This window comes from Meles meles, chromosome 1 (genome assembly GCF_922984935.1).
Source record: "Meles meles chromosome 1, mMelMel3.1 paternal haplotype, whole genome shotgun sequence".
NCBI classification, from domain to species: domain Eukaryota; kingdom Metazoa; phylum Chordata; class Mammalia; order Carnivora; family Mustelidae; genus Meles; species Meles meles.
In genome coordinates this window covers 86,261,516-86,284,765 of record NC_060066.1, presented here as the reverse complement: position 1 = coordinate 86,284,765, position 23,250 = coordinate 86,261,516, and the positions used below count along the sequence as shown (strand labels likewise).

General features: G+C 38.9%; 1 protein-coding gene across 1 annotated transcript in view; it reads right to left on the bottom strand.

The window, feature by feature from the left end:
* Positions 1-23,250, bottom strand: part of CPA6 (carboxypeptidase A6) — a 366,147-nt gene that overhangs the window by 57,401 nt on the left and 285,496 nt on the right. Inside the window, exon 6 of the mRNA XM_046016779.1 lies at positions 21,586-21,690. Within this exon, the coding sequence (XP_045872735.1) occupies positions 21,586-21,690 (105 nt within the window). The remainder of the gene's footprint in view (positions 1-21,585; positions 21,691-23,250) is intronic.

The window sequence follows — 23,250 nt, the reverse complement described above, 5'->3', positions numbered from 1 at the left end:
TTATTTAAATTCCAATTAACTAACATACAGTGTAATGTTAGTGATTCAACACTTCCATACAATACCTGGTGCTCATCATAGCAAGTGTATTCCTTAATCCCCATCACCTATTTAACCCACCCTCCACCCACATCATACATTCGTTCTTGGGATTTTTATTGCAAACTTTTTGTTAGGTATACATTTTAGCAGAGGTAGAAAAACAGACTAATTGGGTAGCCTCTGACAGTATTTCAGAACTGGCTAAATATTAGACTGCTTAAGAAAGAAATTATTTAGATACACTTCAGTATAATCAGTTTTTTTAAAGATTACATTCAATTTTAGACAAAATAATTACCCATATAGTTTGGTATCCTTATAGGATAACGCAAGGTAGTTATAGATGCCACTTAATTGTTTATGTCTAACTGGTACCAGACTCAAATCTTGGAACTTACTGCATTGATACTGTTCTCTCCTGATTTTTTTTATAAAGGGCTTAATAAACATTATAACATCTCTCTCACTTTTATCATGGCTGGCTTCAAAATCTTGCTCTAGTGATTGGGTTTTACTTATATTATGTCTGACCCTAAGCCTGAAGATTTCTGCACTACACATTTGGCCTCAAACAGAGAAGCACTGAATGTGTTAAGAATACAGACATTTTGAAATACGATTCCTATGGAATGGACTATTAAAACAATTATTTTGATGCCTATTTGTCCACAGATAAGGTATCTTAGAGAAATAGGAAATTGAAAATGGCTGCCTCTGGGGAAGGAACTCATGGGACAATGTACAGGAAAGAGTGTTACCTTTAGTATAATACCTTTATATCCCTTTGGATTGTCTGAATTTTTACTATATTAAAAAAAATAAAGAAATTTTCTTTATTCAAAATAAAGAAAATTCTTAAATCACATATATATTGCTTTGGAAAATTTAATACTTAAAACTTCAATCTTCTTTTACATATAGTTAAGTAGGATCTCTGAACCCATGATAAACAGCATTGGCATTTACATGATGAGAATGCTGTTCACAGAGAGCAATCCAATAATATGTTAGAAACTATCATTATATTAGAAATAATGAAAATATAGGGAAATGCTCAAGAATATAAGAGTTAAATACAACTTTACTGAATCTAATTTAAATATCTAGGAGATTAGCATAAGTTAATAAATGTTAATACAATTCTCTCTTACTTCAAGGCTCAATAATAATTTTTTGGCCACATAGCTTCTTTGGAATTTTCATACTATTGAATTTCTAATGCCCCAAATGAGAGGAAAATTCCTGGTATGTGAGTGTACATATTGTAGAGTTTTGATTTCCTCTAATTAATGGAGGTTCCCCAATGCCTGGAGGAAGTCTGCTGGGGATGGGAAAGACAGAGTTATATGGTTAGCTACATTTCTTCCATAAAGTTAGGCAGATGTGGCTTTCTGTGCCATGCTAGTGAGGGAGAAAGAGGAGATGGAAGGAAACAGAGCTGAGGCAACAGGGCAAGAAAGGGCAGGGAAAAGTCATGGTAATTTCTCTTCCTCCCTCTTACCTAACCACAGCTCATTTATTTCAGTCCAAACTTGGGAAGTCTCACCTTTTCCAAGCATGGATCATGTTAGCACTTAAGCACCAGACTATGCTAGAGATCTGCTGGGAAACTTTCTCATCTTATCCTGCCTGTTCCTCCTCCAATGCAAGTGACCACCATGCTTTTGTATTTAAAAGAATATTACTAACTTCCTTTTAAAAAATCACAATATATTTGAAGCAAATAGAAGAGCAGACAATATTACATCTATGTGCCCACCAACTACCTCTTGCCATATTTATTAAATCTTTTACAGAGAAATTGAGACATTACAGATAAAACAAAGCTCCCTTTTTTAGTACACCCTGATCTGTTTTCCTCTTCTCTACCAAGGTAATCACTACCCTAACTTTTGCATCATCTTTCATTCCCATGCATGATTTTATGTTTTCTTATATGTACATGGACTCAGGAACAATATATAATATTGTGTATGCTTTGAAATTTCATGCAAATGAGATCCTGATATAGTAATATTTTTTTTTACATGATGTGAGGTTGGGATTTATTTATTTTTCTGCTATGGAAAACTAACTATGCCACTGTACTCATTTGGATGGTTTATCTCTCCAGTGAGTTCACACGCCACCTTTGTACAATGTCAAGTTTTCTTGTGTGTATGGAATTGGTCTAATGCACCCTGGTTTATGTCCATTTACAAAAACCACCCTATGGTTTATATAGCATCTGTTCAGTTTGGTAGGATGTGCCTCTTCATGTTGTTCTACTTCAAAATTGCCTTGGCTATTTCTGATCAGTCTCCTTTCACATTTTAAAAAATTAAGGTTGAACATACTCAAGATGTCTTTTATTATGCTAGGTTATTTTTGTCATTAATGGATGTTGAGTTTTAGCATGTAATCTTTCTTCACACATTAACACAATCATATATTTGTTATAGTCAATTTTAATTTGTAATTTTCTATTGTTAAATCATCCTTGTATTCCTTGAATAAGCTCCTTTGGTTATGATATGTATTCTTGTTATATTAGCTGGATTCAGGTCGTTAATATTTACATCTATATTCCTGAGATAGACCTGTAATTTCCTTTCTTATTTTGTCTTTGTCTGGTTTTGGTATCAAGGTTATATTACTCATTATTTGGGGAGCAAACCGTCTAGGCCTAGAGCAGAAATTAAATATAAAATGAAGATATAATAGGAAAGATTATATCTTTTCTGTTTTGTTGGTTTCTGCCTGTGTTGTTTTTGCTAATTCTCTTTTTCCTGTTCTAATTTGAGTTGAAAGCTTAGCTCATTAATTTGGAGGTCTTATTCTTTTGCAATATATTTATTTGAAACTACAAATTCTTCTTCAGTACTACCTTAGCTACATTCCATATGTTTTGATATACAATAGTTTTATTTCCACTTCATTGTAAATATTGAACATTTTCCTTCATTTCTTTAAACATGTTATATTTTTAATTTTAAAATGTGAATTTTCTTTAAGTCACATTTTCATAAATACTTTCTAACAACTGCATTACAGTCAGAAAATTTGGTCTATATGATATAGGCTCTTTAGTATTTCTTGAACTTGCTTTGTGGTCTAGTATATAGTCAATTTTGTAAATGTTTCAATTGGTCTTGAAAAGAATATGCATTCTCTAATTATTGGCTATGGATTCTAACTGTGTTTACTAGACTAAGTTTGTCTATTTCTTATATCAACCATATTCTTGATAAATATTTGCCCGTTTTCTTAATCACTGAGAATTGTGTTAAAAAAACATAATTTTAGATTTGTTATTTTTTTCTTATAATTTTGTCAAATTTTGTTTTATTTGTTTTGTGGTCATTAACATAGACTCATTTTAAAGCTTTTTATAGTCAAATTACGTATTAAATTAGAAAATTGTTTTCTAGTATACTATTCTGGAGTGGATTTAATTTCCAGGACTTGCCAGAACATGTTCTTTCTCTGACAAACAGGGTGTCATTGTATTGCATATGCTTTATTTGTGATTTTTATAACTCTCTAAGAATTGTAGCCATTCCCCATCTGGTCAGACAAAGGGAGAATAATCACAATGTAATGACTGTTCAATCCTGAATAGGACAATTGAGAGTTCTCATTGCTTGAATGGCTTTAAGTAATAGGACAGATCATTTCTCTTTTGTAGTTTAGGAAACGTTTCTAGAAAAAAGATGACTATGGGACTATTATTCTAACATATGATAACCATAAAGTAGCGGGTGTGCTTTCCTTCTAATGTGTGGGACTCTTTTTAGCAATCGATTTATACCACCTAAACACACAGGAAAGGAGATGCCTACTCATCAAGTTCCATCAGGGCTTTATGAGTTTAATTTCTAGGCTACTATCTTTCCTTAAGAGGAAGACTAGGGCATCCCATGCCTCAGTGTGGCAGCCTTTAGGTACTACACTTACCTCATCCATTTATTTTTTTATTTTGATTTTTTTAAATTTTCAGCGTAACAGTATTCATTGTTTTTGCACCACACCCAGTGCTCCATGCAGTACGTGGCCTCCCTATTCTCCACCACCTGGTTCCTCAACCTCCCACCCCCTGCCCCTTCAAAACCTTCTGGTTGTTTTTCAGAGTCCATAGTCTCTCATGGTTCATCTCCCCTTCCAGTTTCCCTCAACTCCCTCTCCTCTCCATCTCCCCATGTCCTCCCTGTTATTTGTTATGTTCCACAAATAAGTGAAACCATATGATACTTGACTCTCTCTGCTTGACTTATTTCGCTCAGCATAATCTCTTCCAGTCCCATCCATGTTGCTACAAAAGTTGGGTATTCGTCCTTTCTGATGGAGGCATAATACTCCATTGTGTATAGGGACCACATCTTCCTTATCCATTCATCCGTTGAAGGGCATCTTGGTTCTTTCCACAATTTGGTGACCGTGGCCATTGCTGCAATAAACATTGGGGTACAGATGGCTCTTCTTTTCACTACATCTGTATCTTTGGGGTAAATACCCAGCAGTGCAATTGCAGGGTCATAGGGAAGCTCTATTCTTAATTTCTTCAGGAATCTCCACACTGTTCTCCAGAGTGGCTGCACCAACTTGCATTCCCACTAACAGTGTAAGAGGGTTCCCCTTTCTCCACATCCTCTCCAACACATGTTGTTTCCTGTCTTGCTAATTTTGGCCATTCTAACTGGTGTCAGGTGGTATCTCAATGTGGTTTTAATTTGAATCTCCCTGATGGCTAGTGATGATGAACATTTTTTCATGTGTCTGATAGCCACTTGTATGTCTTCATTGGAGAAGTGTCTGTTCATATCTTCTGCCCATTTTTTTTGATATGATTATCTGTTTTGTGTGTGTTGAGTTTGAGGAGTTCTTTATAGATCCTGGATATCAACCTTTTGTCTGTACTGTCATTTGCAAATATCTTCTCCCTCATTTGCAAATATCTTCTCCCTTTTAATGCCATTCTGATCAAAATTCCACCAGTATTTTTCAAAGAGCTGGAGCAAATAATCCTAAAATTTGTATGGAATCAGAAGAGACCCCGAATTGCTAAGGAAATGTTGAAAAACAAAAACAAAACTGGTGGCATCACGTTACCCAATTTCAAGCTTTACTACAAAGCTGTGATCACCAAGACAGCGTGGTACTGGTATAAAACAGACAAATAGACCAGTGTAACAGAGTGGAGAGCCCAGATATGGACCCTCAACTCTATGGTCAAATAATCTTCGACAAAACAGGAAAAAATATACAATGGAAAAAGACAGTCTCTTCAATAAATGGTGCTGGAAAACTGGACAGCGATGTGTAGAAGAATGAAACTTGACCATTCTCTTACACCGTACACAAAGATAAACTTGAAATGGATAAAAGACCTCAAAGTGAGACAGAATTCATCAGAATCCTAGAGGAGAACATAGGCAGTAACCTCTTTGGTATCAGCCACAGCAACTTCTTTCAAGATATGTCTCCAAAGGCAAAGGAAACAAAAGCAAAAATGAACTTTTGGGACTTCATCAAGATCAAAAGCTTCTTCACAGCAAAGGAAACAGTCAACAAAACCTCATCCATTTATTTAAAAATACTTCGCAAAAAAAAAAAATCAAAGAAGACCTGAATATTATCTTGTTAGGAAAATAAGTTTGGCATTAGGTTAGGGAATTTCTGAAGAGAGACAAAGAATGTATCTATTTGATATTCATCACCGGCTAAGACTATTTTGATTTCTCCTTAAATACTTGTCATATACCCAAATTCACCAAATAAATGCTTGTTAAATTTGAAGGCAAATTTTACAATCACTAAAGTCTTTGTGTAATGTTTACAAAGTTATGCTAAAGTGTTTCCCTCCTTTTCACTGTTTTTGGATTTGATCAAAAATTGTTTCTTAGACCCCTACTACAACCTGAAATGTTAGAGTTTTTTTTTTTTTTTTAAAGAATTGGTGTAACTGGGTTTAAAAGAGATAGCATTTAAATTCTTTGTTTTTGTTCTAGACTTACTATAGAGGATGTAAGAATAATAACCATCTTCAATAAAGGGCACACGGGGAGAAGAAGACATGTTACAGCTGAGGCCAAAGGAAGAGCACAGTCATCAGTCAAACTGAAGAATATCCTTACTTGGATTGAAGTAAAACTGTTTTGGTTAGAAGAGAGTTGTAGTACCAAAGGAGGTACATCTCAACACAAAGGAAGTCCCTAAAATTTAATACTAGGAAAATTAATTAGAGCAAGATAATTTCTAGAGAGAATTTCAAGAGGGAGGTTGATCTATAAAGATATTTGATGTCTTGCTGTGAGAAGCTCATTAAATACAAAATGGTAACTAAATAATAGTTTGAAAGCAACACAAGCAGAAATGTTCTCTGAATGAAGGATGGAAAACTGGAAAATCATATGGTAATCCTTCAAATTTTAGTTACTTTCATATGAACATATACTTAGAACTGCCCAGAGATGGATCTAACAGGAAAGGTGATGATTGAAAAATCTACATTTTCTAATAAAATATAAATATTTGAAATGTTTTGTGTCACTGGCAGGATTACAGTATCTGGTGCATGTCCATTTTACTCTTTCATAATACCACATCTCATTTGTAGAACTTTTATACTGAGATTGTCTAATAACAATTGTTGGTGGTATTTACTCAGGAACAACAGAGTAGAGACCAGGATCAACTTTGTGGCATTAGTAAAATCTTCTATATAATATTCTTAGACCTACTAAGAGAAAGTACAGGTATCCTTAGTTTGTGAGGTTCCAGTATACACAAATTTCAGTTATCACAGTTTAGTTAAATAATGTTAGTCCTCCAACAAGTGCAGTTCAAATTTTAGTGTCCAGCATTAGATCTTTCATTTCCAAATCATTATGTAAATAACAGATGGGCATCAACAATTGTGACTTTTTTTTTTTCAGCGTAACAGTATTCATTCTTTTTGCACAACACCCAGTGCTCCATGCAAAACGTGCCCTCCCCATCACCCACCACCTGTTCCCCCAACCTCCCACCCCTGACCCTTCAAAACCCTCAGGTTGTTTTTCAGAATCCATAGTCTCTTATGGTTCGCCTCCCCTCCCCAATGTCCATAGCCCGCTCCCCCTCTCCCAATCCCACCTCCCCCCAGCAACCCCCAGTTTGTTTTGTGAGATTAAGAGTCATTTATGGTTTGTCTCCCTCCCAATCCCATCTTGTTTCATTTATTCTTCTCCTATCCCCCTACCCCCCCATGTTGCTTCTCCATGTCCTCATATCAGGGAGATCATATGAGAGTTGTCTTTCTCCGATTGACTTATTTCACTAAGCATGATACGCTCTAGTTCCATCCACGTCGTCGCAAATGGCAAGATTTCATTTCTTTTGATGGCTGCATAGTATTCCATTGTGTATATATACCACCTCTTCTTGATCCATTCATCTGTTGATGGACATCTAGGTTCTTTCCATAGTCTGGCTATTGTAGACATTGCTGCTATAAACATTCGGGTACACGTGCCCCTTCGGATCACTTTTAAAGTCTGTCAGTGGGTGACTGGTCACTGTGCATCTGATTTTCAACTCACACATAGACAGCAAGGAATGTAGCTATGTTGCCCTCTTGTTTCCCTGTATGTGGCATTTTACAAAAATGAAAATGGTAGGAGGGGATGGGCTAACTGTAGGGGCCTGGTTAGCCAGAGGGAGCCCTTTGGTTGTAAACTTAGATTGACCCCACTACTCCCAGAGGAACTTACTTGCAAACCCCAGATATAGGGGCGGGCCAGGCCAGATGGAGACATCCAATCAGTGGGGCGTGCATATATTTACTATGGTAAATTGAAATTCAATTGGTCAACTGTATTGCCAACCTAGCATGACTGTGCAGTTTTCCCTGTGTATTGCAATCTCATTGGCCACCTGTGTGTGGGCCGGGCTCAACCCCACCTCTATAAAAGTTAGTCTGTGAGGCTGGGAAGCAGTAGTCCTCAGGTTTGTTGTGGTCATTGGGAGCATAGTGAGCAGCGTTGTCGGGGAGCGGCCTTCACCAGGTAGGGGAGTCATCGGGGTAGCAGCGCCACCGTTGGCTAGGGGAGTCATCAGGGTCAGTGTCCTGGTAGTCGTTGCCTCTTTGTAAGAGACAGCCCTACTGGTTGGTTTGATTTTCAATGCTTGGCATGAGATAAAGCTTTGCTTGACCTTCGCTTTGCATCAGTCTCATTTCTTTGATCACGGACCCTAACACCAACAAAGATTAGAGTGCAGCAGAAGAATGGAAAATGATAATGTAGAGGTGAAATTTAAATCAAATGTAAAAATAGAGTTATAGATGAACTAGCTGACAACTGGAATGTTGACACTGCCACCATTCAACTCTGGATATGCAGCCAGAGGAACATAATGAAGACAAACTTGTAGACATAAATGAGAAAAGTGGCTGTGATGAAAAGGGGAAAATGTCCCACAAGAAAAGATGCTGTAAACATTTCACATTAAAGGAACTCTCATAGATATTTTATGATGTTGAAAGTGAAAAGGAAAAAAATATGGGAAGCTAATACGAATGAAGAAAGGAATATGGCCATTTGCCACAGCATAAAAAAATATGCTAACATCATGTAAGTTTAATGACAAGGCAAGCACTTTCCAGATTACCTACAATAGCTCTTTTTTTTTGACAAAGAAATAGGAATATTTTTAATGTGTTAAATTATTCTGTAATAAATATTAGTTTTACTATTTCTTGATAATTTCCCTACATATTTATAACAAAGCAAGAAAGTTTTTAATCTTTTGAAAAACATAGATAAAGTCACAGAACAAACACAATTTTTCTCATTGATTTTTAAGATAGCATATGATCTCCCTGATATGAGGAAGTTGAGAGGCAACGTGCGGGGCTTGGGGGGTAGGAAAGGAATAAATGAAACAAGATGGGATTGGGAGGGAGGTAAACCATAAGAGACTCTTAATATCAAAACTGAGGGTTGCTTGGGGGTTGGGGAGTAGGGAGAGGGGGGTTGGATTATGGACACTGGGGAAGGTATGTGCTATGGTGAGTGCTGTGAAGTGTGTAAACCTGGCGATTCACAGACCTGTACCTTGGGGCTAAAAATACATCATATGTTAATAAAAAAATATTTTTGTGGCTTCAGCATGAATGGCCACTTTTTAAAAAAAAATTTGTTTATTTACAGCATAACGGTGTTCATTGTTTTGGCATCACACCCAGTGCTCCATGCAGTACGTGCCCTCCCTATTCTCCACCACCTGGTTCCTCAACCTCCCACCCCCCGCCCCTTCAAAACCCTCTGGTTGTTTTTCAGAGTCCATAGTCTCTCATGGTTCATCTCCCCTTCCAGTTTCCCTCAACTCCCTCTCCTCTCCATCTCCCCATGTCCTCCATGTTATTTGTTATGCTCCACAAATAAGTGAGACCATATGATACTTGACTCGCTCTGCTTGACTTATTTCGCTCAGCATAATCTCTTCCAGCCCCGTCCATGTTGCTACAAAAGTTGGGTATTCATCCTTTCTGATGGAGGCATAATACTCCATTGTGTATATGTACCACATCTTCCTTATCCATGAATGGCCACTTTTACAGTTCTGTACTACTTGCAAGAAAAGCAAGAACTGACTGTAGAAACAGTGCCCAGAACTTCTCAAATGCTGGATAGTGAAGTAAAATGGATGGAATGGATTTAAATTTAATTAAATAGAACAAACATTAATATATTCCCTGCTATGCATTAAGACATTATAAATTGAATATAAGCGGGGTACCTGGGTGGCTCAGTGGGTTAAGGCCTCTGCCTTTGGCTCAGGTCATGGTCCCAGTGTTCTGGGATTGAGCCCCGCATCGGGCTTTCTGCTCAACAGGGAGCCTGCTTCCTCCTCTCTCTCTCTGCCTGCCTCTCTCTGCCTATTTGTGTTCTCTGTCAAATAAATAAATAAAATCTTAAAAAAAATTGAATATAAGAGTGAGAGAGCTAGGTTGGAAGATGCAGAAGATTAAAGAGAAGATTGGAGAGGATGAGAGGATGGGAGAATATGGTAAGTTAAAAGTACTAAAAGACGGGTAGAAAACAAAATATTGTAATTACCTAGAGTGGTAATGAACAAAGTCAGACGACTTAAAAATGCAGGTCATTTTTAGAAGGTGAACTTTTTTTTTTTTATTATGCAATTAAGAACAAAGACTTGCTTACCCAATTCATTAAATATTTGATCTAGGTGTATAGAAATGCAACAGATTTCTGCACATTGATTTTATATCCTGTGACTTTGCTGAACTGATGTATGAGTTCTAGCAATTTTTGGCACAGTCTTTAGGGTTTTCTACATAGAGTATCATGTTGTTTGCGTAGAGTAAATTTTTACTTCTTCCTTGCCAACTTGGATGCCTTTTCTTTCTTTTTGTTGTCTCACTGCTGAGGTTAAGACTTCCAGTACTGTGTTAAATAGTAAGAGTGGACATCCCTGTCTTGTTCCTAATCACAGAGGAAAGGCTCTCAATTTTTCTCCATTGAGGATGATATTAACTATGGATCTTTTGTATGTGGCCTTTATGATGTTGAATGAAGTACATTCCATCTAACCCTATCTTGTTGAGGGTTTTTGTCAGGAAAGGATACAGTATTTTGTCAAATGCCTTTTCTGCATTTATTGAGAGGATTATAGGGTTCTTACCTTTCTTTTATTAATACGGTATATCACATTGATGATTTGGGAGTATTGAACCACCCCTGCAGTCCAGGAATAAATCTCACCGGATCATGACAAATAATTCTTTTAATGTACTGTTGAATTTGACTTGCTAGTATTTTATTGAGAATTTTTGAATCCATGTTCATCAGTAATATTGGCCTGTAATTCTTTTTAGTGGGTCTTTGTCTGGTTTTGGAATCAAGGAAATGCTGGCTTCATAGAATGAGTTTGGAAGATTTCCTTACATTTCTGTTTTTTGGGAACAGTTTGAGAAGAATAGGTTTTAAGTCTTCTTTAAATGTCTGGTAGAATTTCTCTGGGAAGCCAGTCGGCCTAGGACTTTTGTTTGTTGTGAGATTTTTGATTATTGATTCAATGTCTTTGCTGCTTCTGGGTCTATTCAAATTTTCTCTTTCTTCCCATTTCAGTTTCAGTAGTTTGTTAAGTTTCTAGGACTTTGTCCATTTCTTCTAGGTTGCCCGGTTTGTTGGCATATAATTTTTCATAGTATTCTCTTATAATTGTTTGTATTTCCGTGGTGTTGGTTGTGCTCTCTCCTCTATCATTCATGGTTTTATGTATTTGGGTCCTTTCTCTTTTCTTGTTGATAAGTCTGGCTAGGGGCTTATCAATTTATTAATTCTTTCCAAGAACTAACTCTTAGTTTAATTAATCCATTCTACTGTTTTTTTTAAGATTTTATTTATTTCACAGAGAGAGAGAGGGAGGGAGGGAGAGAGAGTAAACATAGCAGGGGGGAGTAGCAGGCAGAGGGAGAGGGAAAAGTGGGCTTGATTCCAGGACCCTGAGATTGTGACCTGAGCTGAAGGCAGATGTTTAAGTGAGTGAGCCGCCCAGACACCCCTCCATTCTACCGTTGTTTTTTTTTGTTGTTGTTGTTTGTTTCCATATCATTTATTTCTACTTTAATCTTTATTATTTCCCTTCTATTGCTGGCTTTAGATTTTATTTGCTGTTCCTTTTCTAACTCCTTTTTGTGTAAAGTTAAGTTGCTTATTTGAAACTTTTCATGCTTCTTGAGGTATGTATACACTGCAATACACTTCCCTCTTAGGACTGCTTTTGCGGCATCCCAAGGATTTTGGGATGTCACACTTTCATTTTCATTTGCTTCATGTATTTTTAAAATCTTCTTTAATTTCCCAGTTAACCCATTTATTCTTTGGTAGGATATTCTTTAACCAATAATGAAGCAGCAGAAAAAGAAATAAAAAAATTGATCCCATTTGCAATAGCACCACAAAACAATAAGATACCTAGAAATAAATATAACTAAAGAAGTAAAAAGATCTATACTCTGAAAACTATGGAATCTACTCATGAAAGAAATTGAAGAAGAAACAAAGAAATGGAAAAGCATTTCATGCTCATGGATTAGAAGAACAAACATGACCAAAATGTCTACATGACCCAAGGCAATTTATACATTTAATGCAATCCCTATCAAAATATCACCAGCATTTTTCACAGAGCTAGAACAAACAATCCTCAAATTTATATGGAATCACAGAAGGCCCGAAATAGAAAAAGCGATTCTAAAAAAGAAGAAACTGGAGGGGTCATGATTCTGGATTTTAAGCTATATTACAAACCTGTAGTCATCAAGACAGTATGGTACTATAACAAAAACAGATACATAGATCAATGGAACAGAATAGAGAATGGAGAAATGGACCCATAACTATATGGTCAACTAATCGTTGGATTAGTTTGTAGGAAAGGATATCCGATGGAAAGAAGACAGTCTTTTTAACAAATGGTGTTAAGAAAACCAGATAGCAACATGGAGAACAATGAAATTGGACAACTTTCTTACATCACACAAAAATAAATTCAAAATGGATAAAAGAACTAAATGTGAGACAGGAAGGCATCAACATTTCAGAGAAAAACACAGGTAGAAACATCTTTGACATTGACCATGGCTATGAACTTTTTACTAGATACATCTCTGGAGACAAGGAAAATAAAAGCAAAAATAAACTATTGGGACTTCATCAAGATAAGCTTCTGCACAGTGAAGGAAATAGTCAGCAAAACTAAAAGGCAATTTACAGAATGGGAGAAGATATTTACAAATGACATATCTGATAAAGGGTTACTATTCAAAATCTACCAAGAAGTTATCAAACTCAACATCCAAAAAACAAATAATCCAGTTAAGAAATGCGCAGAAGACATAAATAGACATTTTTTTCATAAATAGACATTTTTGCAAAGAAGACATCCAAATGACTTACAAACACATGAAAAGGTGCTCAACATCACTCATCATCAGGAAAATACAAATCAGAACCATGATGAGGTAGCATCTCACACCTGTCAGAATGACTAAAATTAACACCACAAATAAAACCCCAGGTGTTGGTAAGGATATGGAGAAAGGGGAATCCTCTTGGATTGTTGGTGGGAACACAAACTGGTGCAGCTACTCTGGAGAATAGTATGGAGGTTTCTTAAAAAGCTAAAAAATAGAAGTACCCTATGATCCAGGAATTGCACTACTAGGTATTTACCCAAAAGATATACAAATACAGATTTGAAGGGGTACATGTACCTTGATGTTTATAGCAGCATTATCAACAATAGCCAAACTATGGAGAGAGCCTAATTGCCCATCAACTGATGAATGGATAAAAGAGAAGCAGCATACACACACACACACACACACACACACACACACACACACACAGAATATTACCCAGCCATCAAAAAAGAATGAAATCTTACCATTTGCAATGACATGGATGGAGCTAGAGTGTATTATGTTAAGTGAAATAAGTCAGTCAAGAAAGACAACTGCCAAATTATCTCACTCATATGTAGAATTTAAGAAAGAAAACAGATGAACAAGAGGGAAGGGAGAAAGAAAAAAAGGAGAGAGGGAAACAAGCCATAAGAGACTTTTAACAATAGAGAAAAAATGGGGTTGATGGAGGGAGGTGGGTGGGGGATGGGCTAGATGGGTGATGGGTGTTAAGGAGGACATTTGTTATGATGAGCACTGGGTGTTGTATGTAAGTGATGAGTCACTGACTTCTCCAGAACCAATATTGCACTGTATTTTAGCTACCTAAATTTTAAATTAAAAAAATAGACTTAATAGCTGTCTCAATTACTTATTTATTCCATAGTTTTGGACATTTTATGCATACAATATAAGCTATCTTTAAAAGGCTTATTTTTAGTGGTTCATTTTTGAACCAAAACTGAGTTTCACACTTACATTAGAGGGAATTTATTTTTACCTTTAGCAACCTGGAAGACGTAAAGAGACTGAAAGAGATGCTTATCCAAAGATGTATTCCTTAGAATGCTTTTGGATCCTGGGACAAAGAGCCTTCACATTCTGGAAAGCTTCCTGGTTGGAAGACTTCTTACACAACTACCAAGTCTTCTGTAAAGCTCCATTCTATACCCATAACCCACCATACTCTCCAAATAGTTCTATTTACCACGCTCAGAATCATCATCTGTTCTTAGAAATAACCCCTTCCCTGAAAGTCTCCACTCCTAGCTTTGGCTATTTAGATAATCTACTTAAAACTTCTGAATCACATGCCAGATTTTGGGACCAGGATTAGCCATCACTGGTGCCGAGTATAGATGGGTGGGAATGTGTAATGGAGGTAGTTTTCCAGTGTAATGGGCTGGACCTGGAAGGGTGAGTTTTCAAATTAGGTAGGAGCAGATGAATATAGTGACTTACCTGGGAAACTAAGAAGATTTTTCTTTAAAAATTTTTTTATGTGTACTTCTATCTTTCTCTGAGAGAATCAAATTAGATTCACCTATATCATAGTTCTTCAAAGTCTGGAAGAACTTTCAATTTCCGACTATTTTTGTCTCAATTTTCCCCTGGATCATCACAAATTTTCATTTTATCTTTGGTATGCCACTGAGTTAAGTAGAATTCAACCACTAATTCTAGAATACCTGTAGGAATATATGAACTCATAAATGAATTCGAGAATGAAATGCATTCAGTGTTGGGTGGGTTAAATTTGTTTTAGAGTTCTGCTTAATATAGAAAATTTGGAAAATTCAGAAAAGTATGAAGAAAATAAAAATCACTCATAATTCTTTTAGTATTTAGCATATTTCTCATATGTATATATTTCAGATACAAATTTTTACCGTATTGAAAATTATAACATTCATGCTGGTCTTTTATTTTTTTGATAAATAATAATAAATGAGAAGATTATAATAAAAGATAAAATATGTCATGGACAGTTTTCCTTATCATTAAATACTCCTCTATAATAATTTCATTAAGTCAGAGCTGTCAGTCATTTACTTTATGACTTTCTCCTTTGCTTTTATGCTTGGGAAAGCCATTCTTACTTGGAAATCAAATATTTCCCCAGTCATTTTCTAAACATTCTATGAATAAAATGCTGGCAAAATTTGCCCCTGCAATGTAGAATTATTGGAGGCATAAAATAAGTGTTATGCATAACTCTGGGCATGTAAGACTAGCAATGGCTAGAATTCAAGTACCCCTCCCCCACCCCAACTACCCTCAGCTCCTGTTGCCAGGCACTAGTTTGCTTTGGAGACAGAACCCTCCCAGGGGTTCCAAGCAGTTACTACTGGCCCATAGGACACTCACTGGTGATCGGAGACAAAGCCACAAAGCTCTTTGGAGCCAGCTGGTGGCCATCCAAATGTCTCCACACACAGTTCTGGAGCTGCTGTGGGCTGTCCTGGAGCTGCTGTGGACTGCTGGGTTGGTGATATACGAACAGTTGCCACATGTGCCACGAGTCTCTGGGTTTCGCTGGGAGATCCTGGTGTGCACTGCAGTGGTTGTGTTCATAGCAAAGAGTGGACTCTGCTTCAGAAGAAGAAAGGGGCATTGTGTCCAGAATGATAAAGTATCTGGAAAAGGCATGGAGAAGACCGAACTGGACACACAAGCCCGTGGAGCCATCGCATCATCAGAGCAGAAGGCCAGTCCTGTCCTGTTACAGATTCTTGCTCTGGCTGCCCTGAATCAAGATGCTGGGTATTGGTCAGTGGAAAACACCACGCAACTGCTGAAGGGAGTTCGGGAAACATTGTTGAAGAGCCCTCACCAGCTGCCTCATGAAAATCCCATCTGTGGAGCAGCCCAGGAAGATGGAGAACCCCTGGAGAGGAAAATACCAGAAGGCTTCAAGGACAGCCCTGATCTGCAGGGAAGTGCAGACCCACTGGTTCAGGAGATTGGCAGCTGTGGACAGAGAGTGCAGGAAGAGGCAGGGCAGGCAGGCAGGCCAGAGCTTCCTGAAGGAGGAGTGCAGCGGCAGGCCAGCGGTGAGGGCCAGAGCCAACAGCACACCCTCAGCCAGATCCTCCTGAAGGGGATGCATGTGCTAGAGCTGCTTGGAGATCATCTGGAAGGTGGGGGCTCAAGGAGGCAGGTGGAGACTGGCTCCTCCTCCCCTGACCACGTGCCCTCAGGCGGGAGCCCCGTGAACCAAGGAAAGCCGTCCAGGGCACTGAAGAAGGCACGTCAGAGGAATGAAGAGCTCCCAAGAAACCCAACAATCCACCAAGCTGAGCAAGTATCTTTTCACCTTCGGAACACCCTCCTGGACAGTGAGATTCAGAAGTTGTGCCTGAAGCTCGAGGCAGAGCCTAAGCTGTGCAAAGAGCACCTCAGACACCTGGAGAGGAAGATGATGGAGGAGAAGGCACGCTGCCTGCAAGTGAAGAACAAACTTGCCAAGGTGCGCAGGAAGGCGGATGCTGCCCACTGGCATTTGGGACTCTACAGGAACCTGGCCACCGACCTGCACCGAGAATGGCAGAAAATCTCCTCCTTGCATGACCGGGAGCGCCTCCCGGTGGAGAACAGAAGTGAGGAGGGCCAGAAGGCTGGTCTGTGGACAGAGAGGGAGTTCCAAAGGCTCCAGGCCCAAAACCATTGCCTCAGGCAGAAGCTGGCCAACTCTGGGCCCAAGGTCCAGCCTGTCTCCAGGGAGCCTCCTGCTCCTGCTCCTGCAGTTCCGGGCACAGCCTCCAAATACCCTCAAGAGCCAAAGGCTCCCCTGAAATCCCAGAAGCCCAAGAAAAGGGAGCAAGGGTGCACTGGCCAGACTCCAAGTTCTCGGGTCCCCTACAGGTCTGATTCCCTTTCGCAGTAGCCACTAACACTCACAACCAGAGCACCAAAGCTACTGTGCTTACCCCTTAAGCCCTACCCATTGCTCCTTTTACTTGAGATCCACCACATTATTTAATGAATGCTACATAGTTCTTACTGAAATTCCTTATAGCAGTATGAGTGTGACAGAGTATCTTTCAATGTTAACCATAAAAAAAAAATCAAATTGCTGATACTACTGGTACTGAGAATTGATTTTATTAAGGGATTATAAGCCAAAGGAAAAGGGTTTTAAGTGTATTTTATTTATCACTTAATTGTCCCAATAACCCAGTGTGTCATATATGACTGAGGTTCAGAGAGGGGAAAAAACTTGGCCCAAGATCACACAGCTAGTGAATTTTAGAGCTCCCGTTCCAAACCAGGGTTGTCTAATTATCAACTGCTGTGCAAATAACTTCTACTACGACTACTACTACTACTGCTACTACTTTTTTTTTTAGAAAGAGAAAGATGGTTTCTTTTATATATATATATATATATATATATATATATATTTGACAGAGAGAGAGAGATCACAAGTAGACAGAGAGGCAGGCAGAGAGAGAGAGAGAGGGAAGCAGGCTCGCTGCTGAGCAGAGAGCCCGATGCGGGACTCGATCCCAGGACCCTGAGATCATGACCTGAGCTGAAGGCAGCGGCTTAACCCACTGAGCCACCCAGGCGCCCCAACTGCTACTACTTCTTGTTCTTCTTTTTTTGAGAGAGAGAAAGGGAGAAGGCACAGACACATGCAAGTGGGGAGGGACAGAGAGAGAGAGATTCCTAGACAGGCTTCCCACTCAAGTGCAGAACCAGACGTTGGGCTGGATTTCACAGATCATGTGATCACGACCTGAACCAAAATCAAGAGTCAGACGCTGAACTGGCGGAGCCACACAGGCACCCTTTTGCAAGGAACTTCTAGGCAAGCTGCTGTAAGGATCCCAGAAGGGCTTGATAAAATGTTCTCCTAGTTCACGTTCTAGTAAGGATGCAAAGATTATAGTGGTGGCTAGCTGAGGTCAAGTCCGGCCAAAGTAGGGAGGGCAGCCTTTAAGGGTCTCCAATGATTCCCATCTTGGGTACACAACGTTTTGTGTTCCATACTCTACCTCTTGAATGTAGTTAGGAACTACTGACTCACTTCTAAAGGACAGAATATGGCCAAAGTGATAGGATGTCACTTCTGAGGTTAGTTTACAAAGAGACTGGTCTCCTCTTGAGCTGGCTCTTTCTCTCTCCCTCCCTCCCTTCCTCCTCTGTTCCTATGGAAGCCGGCTGCTCCTTGTGGGCTGTATTATGGAGAGGCCCATGTGGCAAGGAATGAATATTTCCTGCTTACAGCATTGGAGGACCTCTGGCTTCTCACAGCCACCTGAGTGAGCTCAACAGCACATTTTCCCCCAACAAGCCTGGAGATGACTGAAGATCCAGACGACATCTTCACCGCAGTCTTGTGAGAGATCCCAAGCCACAGGTACCTGGCTAGTTGCACCTGGATGGCTGGCCCGCAGAAACCATATCAGGTTATAAATGTTGTTTAGGTCCTTTGGTTTGGGGGAAACATTTAAGTAAAACAGAAGTGTGAAGCCAAATGTTAGGCTTCTGACCCACCCCCCTCTCCTGGGGTTGAAATTCCAGGAAAATCAAGAGATGGTAGAAACTACTGAGAGATGAGGGTAAACAGTGGAAGAAAGAGGACCTTGATTCTGTTTGCCATGTATCTCTGTGAGAGGACATGCCCTCACTTGATCCTCCCATGCCGATAGGTGGCAAATGCAGGAGGTGACAACTGGCAGTGTGGTCCCCGTCGGCTGAGAGCACTAGACCCAGCCCCACAGAGCCTCCTCGAAGGCAGAGAAAGAGCCCAGAAGTTCTCTGGGGCCCCTAGAGAAGGCACAGAAATTAGATGAGTTGAAAGCCTGAGACCTGGTCATTGGACTTCTGGGCTAGAGGGGAGATGGCCTGTGGAAGGGACACTGCCTGGAACCCCTCTTGGACCAGATGCCTCTTGTCTGCTTTGGGAGACTGAGGATTAATAAGAGATGAATTAGTGTAGAAGAGATGGTGTTCTAATGCTTGGCAGGTTTAAACTTATTGAAATCATGGACCTTCCTTTTCTCCTTGTCCCCAGGACCACCATGAATGGGAAGGGGCCTTCAAAGAAGCAAGATTAGAACATCTCTTACAAGCCTGTCAAGTGTCAATATCCAACCACTGCAGTCACTTCTACCCCCTTGGCAGCCCCTGTGCTTCCACAAGGACACAGATACTAGTGACCTCTATGGCTTCTTTTCCCAATTTCTGGTTGCTGCCCTGACTCAGAGGTGAAATTTAAGTGATTAAGTGGAGGAGCACATGGATAGCCTGAAACACAAAAGTGAGAGGGATGTTGAAAAAGTAGCAGAGACATGGAAACGGCCAGAGTCATGTGCATGCTTGAAGATGGCCTGGTGAAAGAGGAATGAGTCCTTTTTCTTCTTGGGCGAAATGGAGCCTAATCTTAATCGATGCTTCTTTTTCTTCCTCTAAAATCAACAACCCTTGATTGACAGTCATTATATATGCGTCACCCTTTTTCTTTTTTTCTTCTTTTTTAAAAAATATTTTATTTATTTTACAAGTAGGCAGAGAGGCAGGCAGAGAGAGAGAGAGGAGGAAGCAGGCTCCCTGCTGAGCAGAGAGCCCAATGCGGGACTTGATCCCAGGACCCTGAGATCATGACTTGAGCTGAAGGCAGAGGCTTTAACCCACTGAGCCACCCAGGCGCCCTGCCTCATCATTTTATACTGTGTTATCCTCTTTCTTGGAAACTTAGCTTGGGTATAGGGTTGCCATATATGGCTGTACAGATTGTGCATTGTAAAAGTCCAGGTAGTACCATTTATTTCCTATGAGATGATTGGACAAGTCATCTCCCAGAAATCTTTCCACATCATTATCACTGGATTCTCATTATTCCCATTCATTAACTTATATTTGAAGATTGGTTAAATACCTCGTATTGTTGTAGGTTCTGAGGATTTAACAATGAACAGGATAGTATCTGCCCTTGGCATTGGTACAGGAAGAGACAGACAACCACATGAACCAGTAAAGTAAGTTTAGGTGTTGTAAAGAAGTTGCACATGTGAGAGTGAGGTAAAATGTTTGGGACATACATTCCTACATCCTTTAACATAAGACCACAGTTTATTAACGACAGATGTTCTATACTTATCCATTTTTCTTCTTTTCTTTTTGAAACTTAAGAAAGCAGGCAATATGTTGTATGTATAACAACAGATATTTAACACAAGGTAATAATTTCTTTTTCTTAAAGATTTTATTTATTTTAGAGAAAGAGTGCTTGCATGAGCAGGAAGAGGGGCAGAGGGGAAGGACAGAAGGAGAGGGACAAGCAGACTCCATACAGAGCGCAGAGTCTGACACAGCGCTTGATTTCATGACCCTGTGATCAGACCTGAGCTGAAATCAGGAGTTTCGCGCTCAACTGAGCATCACCCAGATGCTCCTAGAATTGATTTCTTATTAGATTTTGCATTTGTCCTACCAGGATGAAATTTTATTTTAAGAGAATATAAATTCCTTAATGCACTGAGTGGGAATGATTTAAAAATTTTTATTGTTACATCATATTTATAAAATTGAAGATATGTATGTGGGTATTGTAGTGGCAGGAGGCAGATTTTGCAAATTTAATATATTTTTGACACTTATGCGGTATATTTTCCCAAGAGTAAGAGTGCTCTCAAAATCACAAACCTCAGCAGGGCCTAATTTTCCCACAAAACACAGTGAAATAGAACTAAAATATTTAAAGATCTTTTGTGCTCTTAATGGTTCCCTATAAATATAAGACTGAAGAAATTTGTAGGGTTATTTTCTGGCTTTGAAACTTCATATCCTTAGACTTCTTCACTTTCATTACCAGTACTAGTGGTTGATTTTAAGAATCTTCAAAAAAAACCCAAATACATTTAAAAATAACCATGGAAATCATTGCATTCTGGATTATGAATACAAAATATCAAAACATATTAAGATGTTGGTCCATGAGGTTCCCTCCATTGACCCATGCTTGCAATAGGGACCCACTTGATACACTAGCCTCAGAAGACTTATAATTTAAATGAAACCTCTGATAAGAAATCACAATGAATCTTCAACCATTAGAATTACTGAAAAATAGTAAAACTGAGAATGTAAAATCCATAGACGCAAAGCTTTGGTATTACATTACAGATCTATAGCAGGAAAGCAAAATGCAATTGTTTTCTCATCCCTTTATTGTTATAGCATATATGAGATCATTGTGATAAGTGGTACAGAATTTTCCAAGTTGGATATTATATGAGAAACTGCTCTGGAGCACCATAAATTAGATATTTAACCTTTTACCATAAATCAGCTGTCTGGTTGGTTCCTAATTTGTCCACAAACTAATAAATGCTCTGAAACTCTGATCCTTTCTTTTAATGAGGGCTGGTAACTCCAACCTCTGAGGACAGAGGCGAGGATAAACTGAGCCAGAGTAATGAGGGATCTTCAGAACCATGAAAGTAACCCACCAAAATCAAGGTGCTATCATTCAATCAGTTATTGCTGGCTTTAAGTTCCTAGTTTTGCTTCTTGAGCAGAATAAAAACACATGGGAAGCAACAGTTAGTTGAAATGGACATTGTATAAAGGGTTTAACTTACTTCTTTCACAAACCACTGGCAAAAAGCAGGACCAATCCATTCTCTTGCATGAATACCACAGTCTATCCAGACAGCTCTTTTGTAAGTTCGTGATCTTCTTCCCAGCTGAAAACAAGAGCATTCATAGTAAGCAACTCAGGCTTTTATTTTTAAAGTCATTGATCAGCATAATTTAATAAGAGTTCAGTGCAGTTCTTCACTATAGTTTGAGTCATTAGATAACCCACAAAAAAGATACAGAAATTTCCTATCTATTTCTGAAGTCCAGGCCTGATTATGCAGAAATAATAAATTTATTGCCTTAGTTACAAATCTAACAGGAAAATAGGCAAAAAAGGGCAATCCCTTAAATAAGCTTGTTTCTCTTTCTCTTTTTAAAAGATTTTATTTATTTAAAGCAAGAGCACTTGTGTGAGCAGGAAGAGGGGCTGAGGAAGAGGGAGAGAGAGAGAATCCCAGGCAGATTCCACACTGAGCACAGAGTCTGATTTAGGGCTTGATCTCATGACCCCAAGACCATGACCTAAGCTGAAATCAAGAGCTGGATGCTTAATGGGTTGAGGCACCCAGGTGCCCCAAGTTTGCTTCTCCTTCAATATCATATGTGATTGTTAAGTAAAAAGCTAAATTCCTCTTCCTCCTAACCCCCTCCTCCAAGAGAATCAGAATCACAAAGAGTATTTCTTAAAGCAATAATTATGTTTTCTAAATTTTTTAAAAGGATTTTATTTATTTGAGAAAGAGAGAGAGAGCGAGCAGGAGCAGGGGGAGGGGTAGAGAGAGAAGCAGACTCCCCAATGAGCACAACGCAGGGCTCGATCCCAGGACCCTGGAATCATGACCAGAGCTGAAGGCAGACACTTAACTGACTGAGCCACCAGGCAGCCCAGCAATAATTTTTATTGCTGTACAAAGTCAAATTTTATTACAACACAAAATGGGAAAGCAAAGCAAACTGATTTGTAAAATCAAGTGACACAGTTTTCTTTATAATCTCATTATATCAATATTACTTAAATGGGGTTTTTTTTTTAACTCAATAACAAATAGGTAGCTATTAACATTGTATTCATAGGGGACCTAGTTTTCATTCATTACTTCACTCAAGTAATACTTCAGGAAATTCTTTTTTGATACTGTGCTTGACACTGAAGATTCAAAGATGAAAAGACAAAGAGTTTATATGCTAATAGGGAGGGCAGACATGGGAACAATCAATCATTGTGATAAGGACATGCATAAGTTGCTTAAGGAGCATGGGGTGTAATGTCTAATTTTCCCAGAGAATAAAATAAGGCTTTTCAGGGGAGGAACACTTGAGTAGTTGGGTAAGACTTGAAGCTTGCTCAGCAGACAAGTTGGAAGAAGGGATCTCAAGCTTGGAAGAGAATCTGGGCACATCCTCTTTGAAGAACTGTTTTTGGGGTATGAAGAAGAAATGGCAGATGAAATGGGACACAGAGGCAGAGAACACGTGAAATCTCTGGATCTTATGTAAAAGAGAAAAGGCTTCATCGTGTATTTCATGGGAGAGGGGTATGTCTATGAGATGGAGAGACAAAGGCACGAGTGGACACAAGGCCATGCTGACAGTAGTGACGGATTAGAGTATGAGAGGGGCAAGGACAGGAACTTGAAGGGAACTCCGGACCAAATGCTTTATTG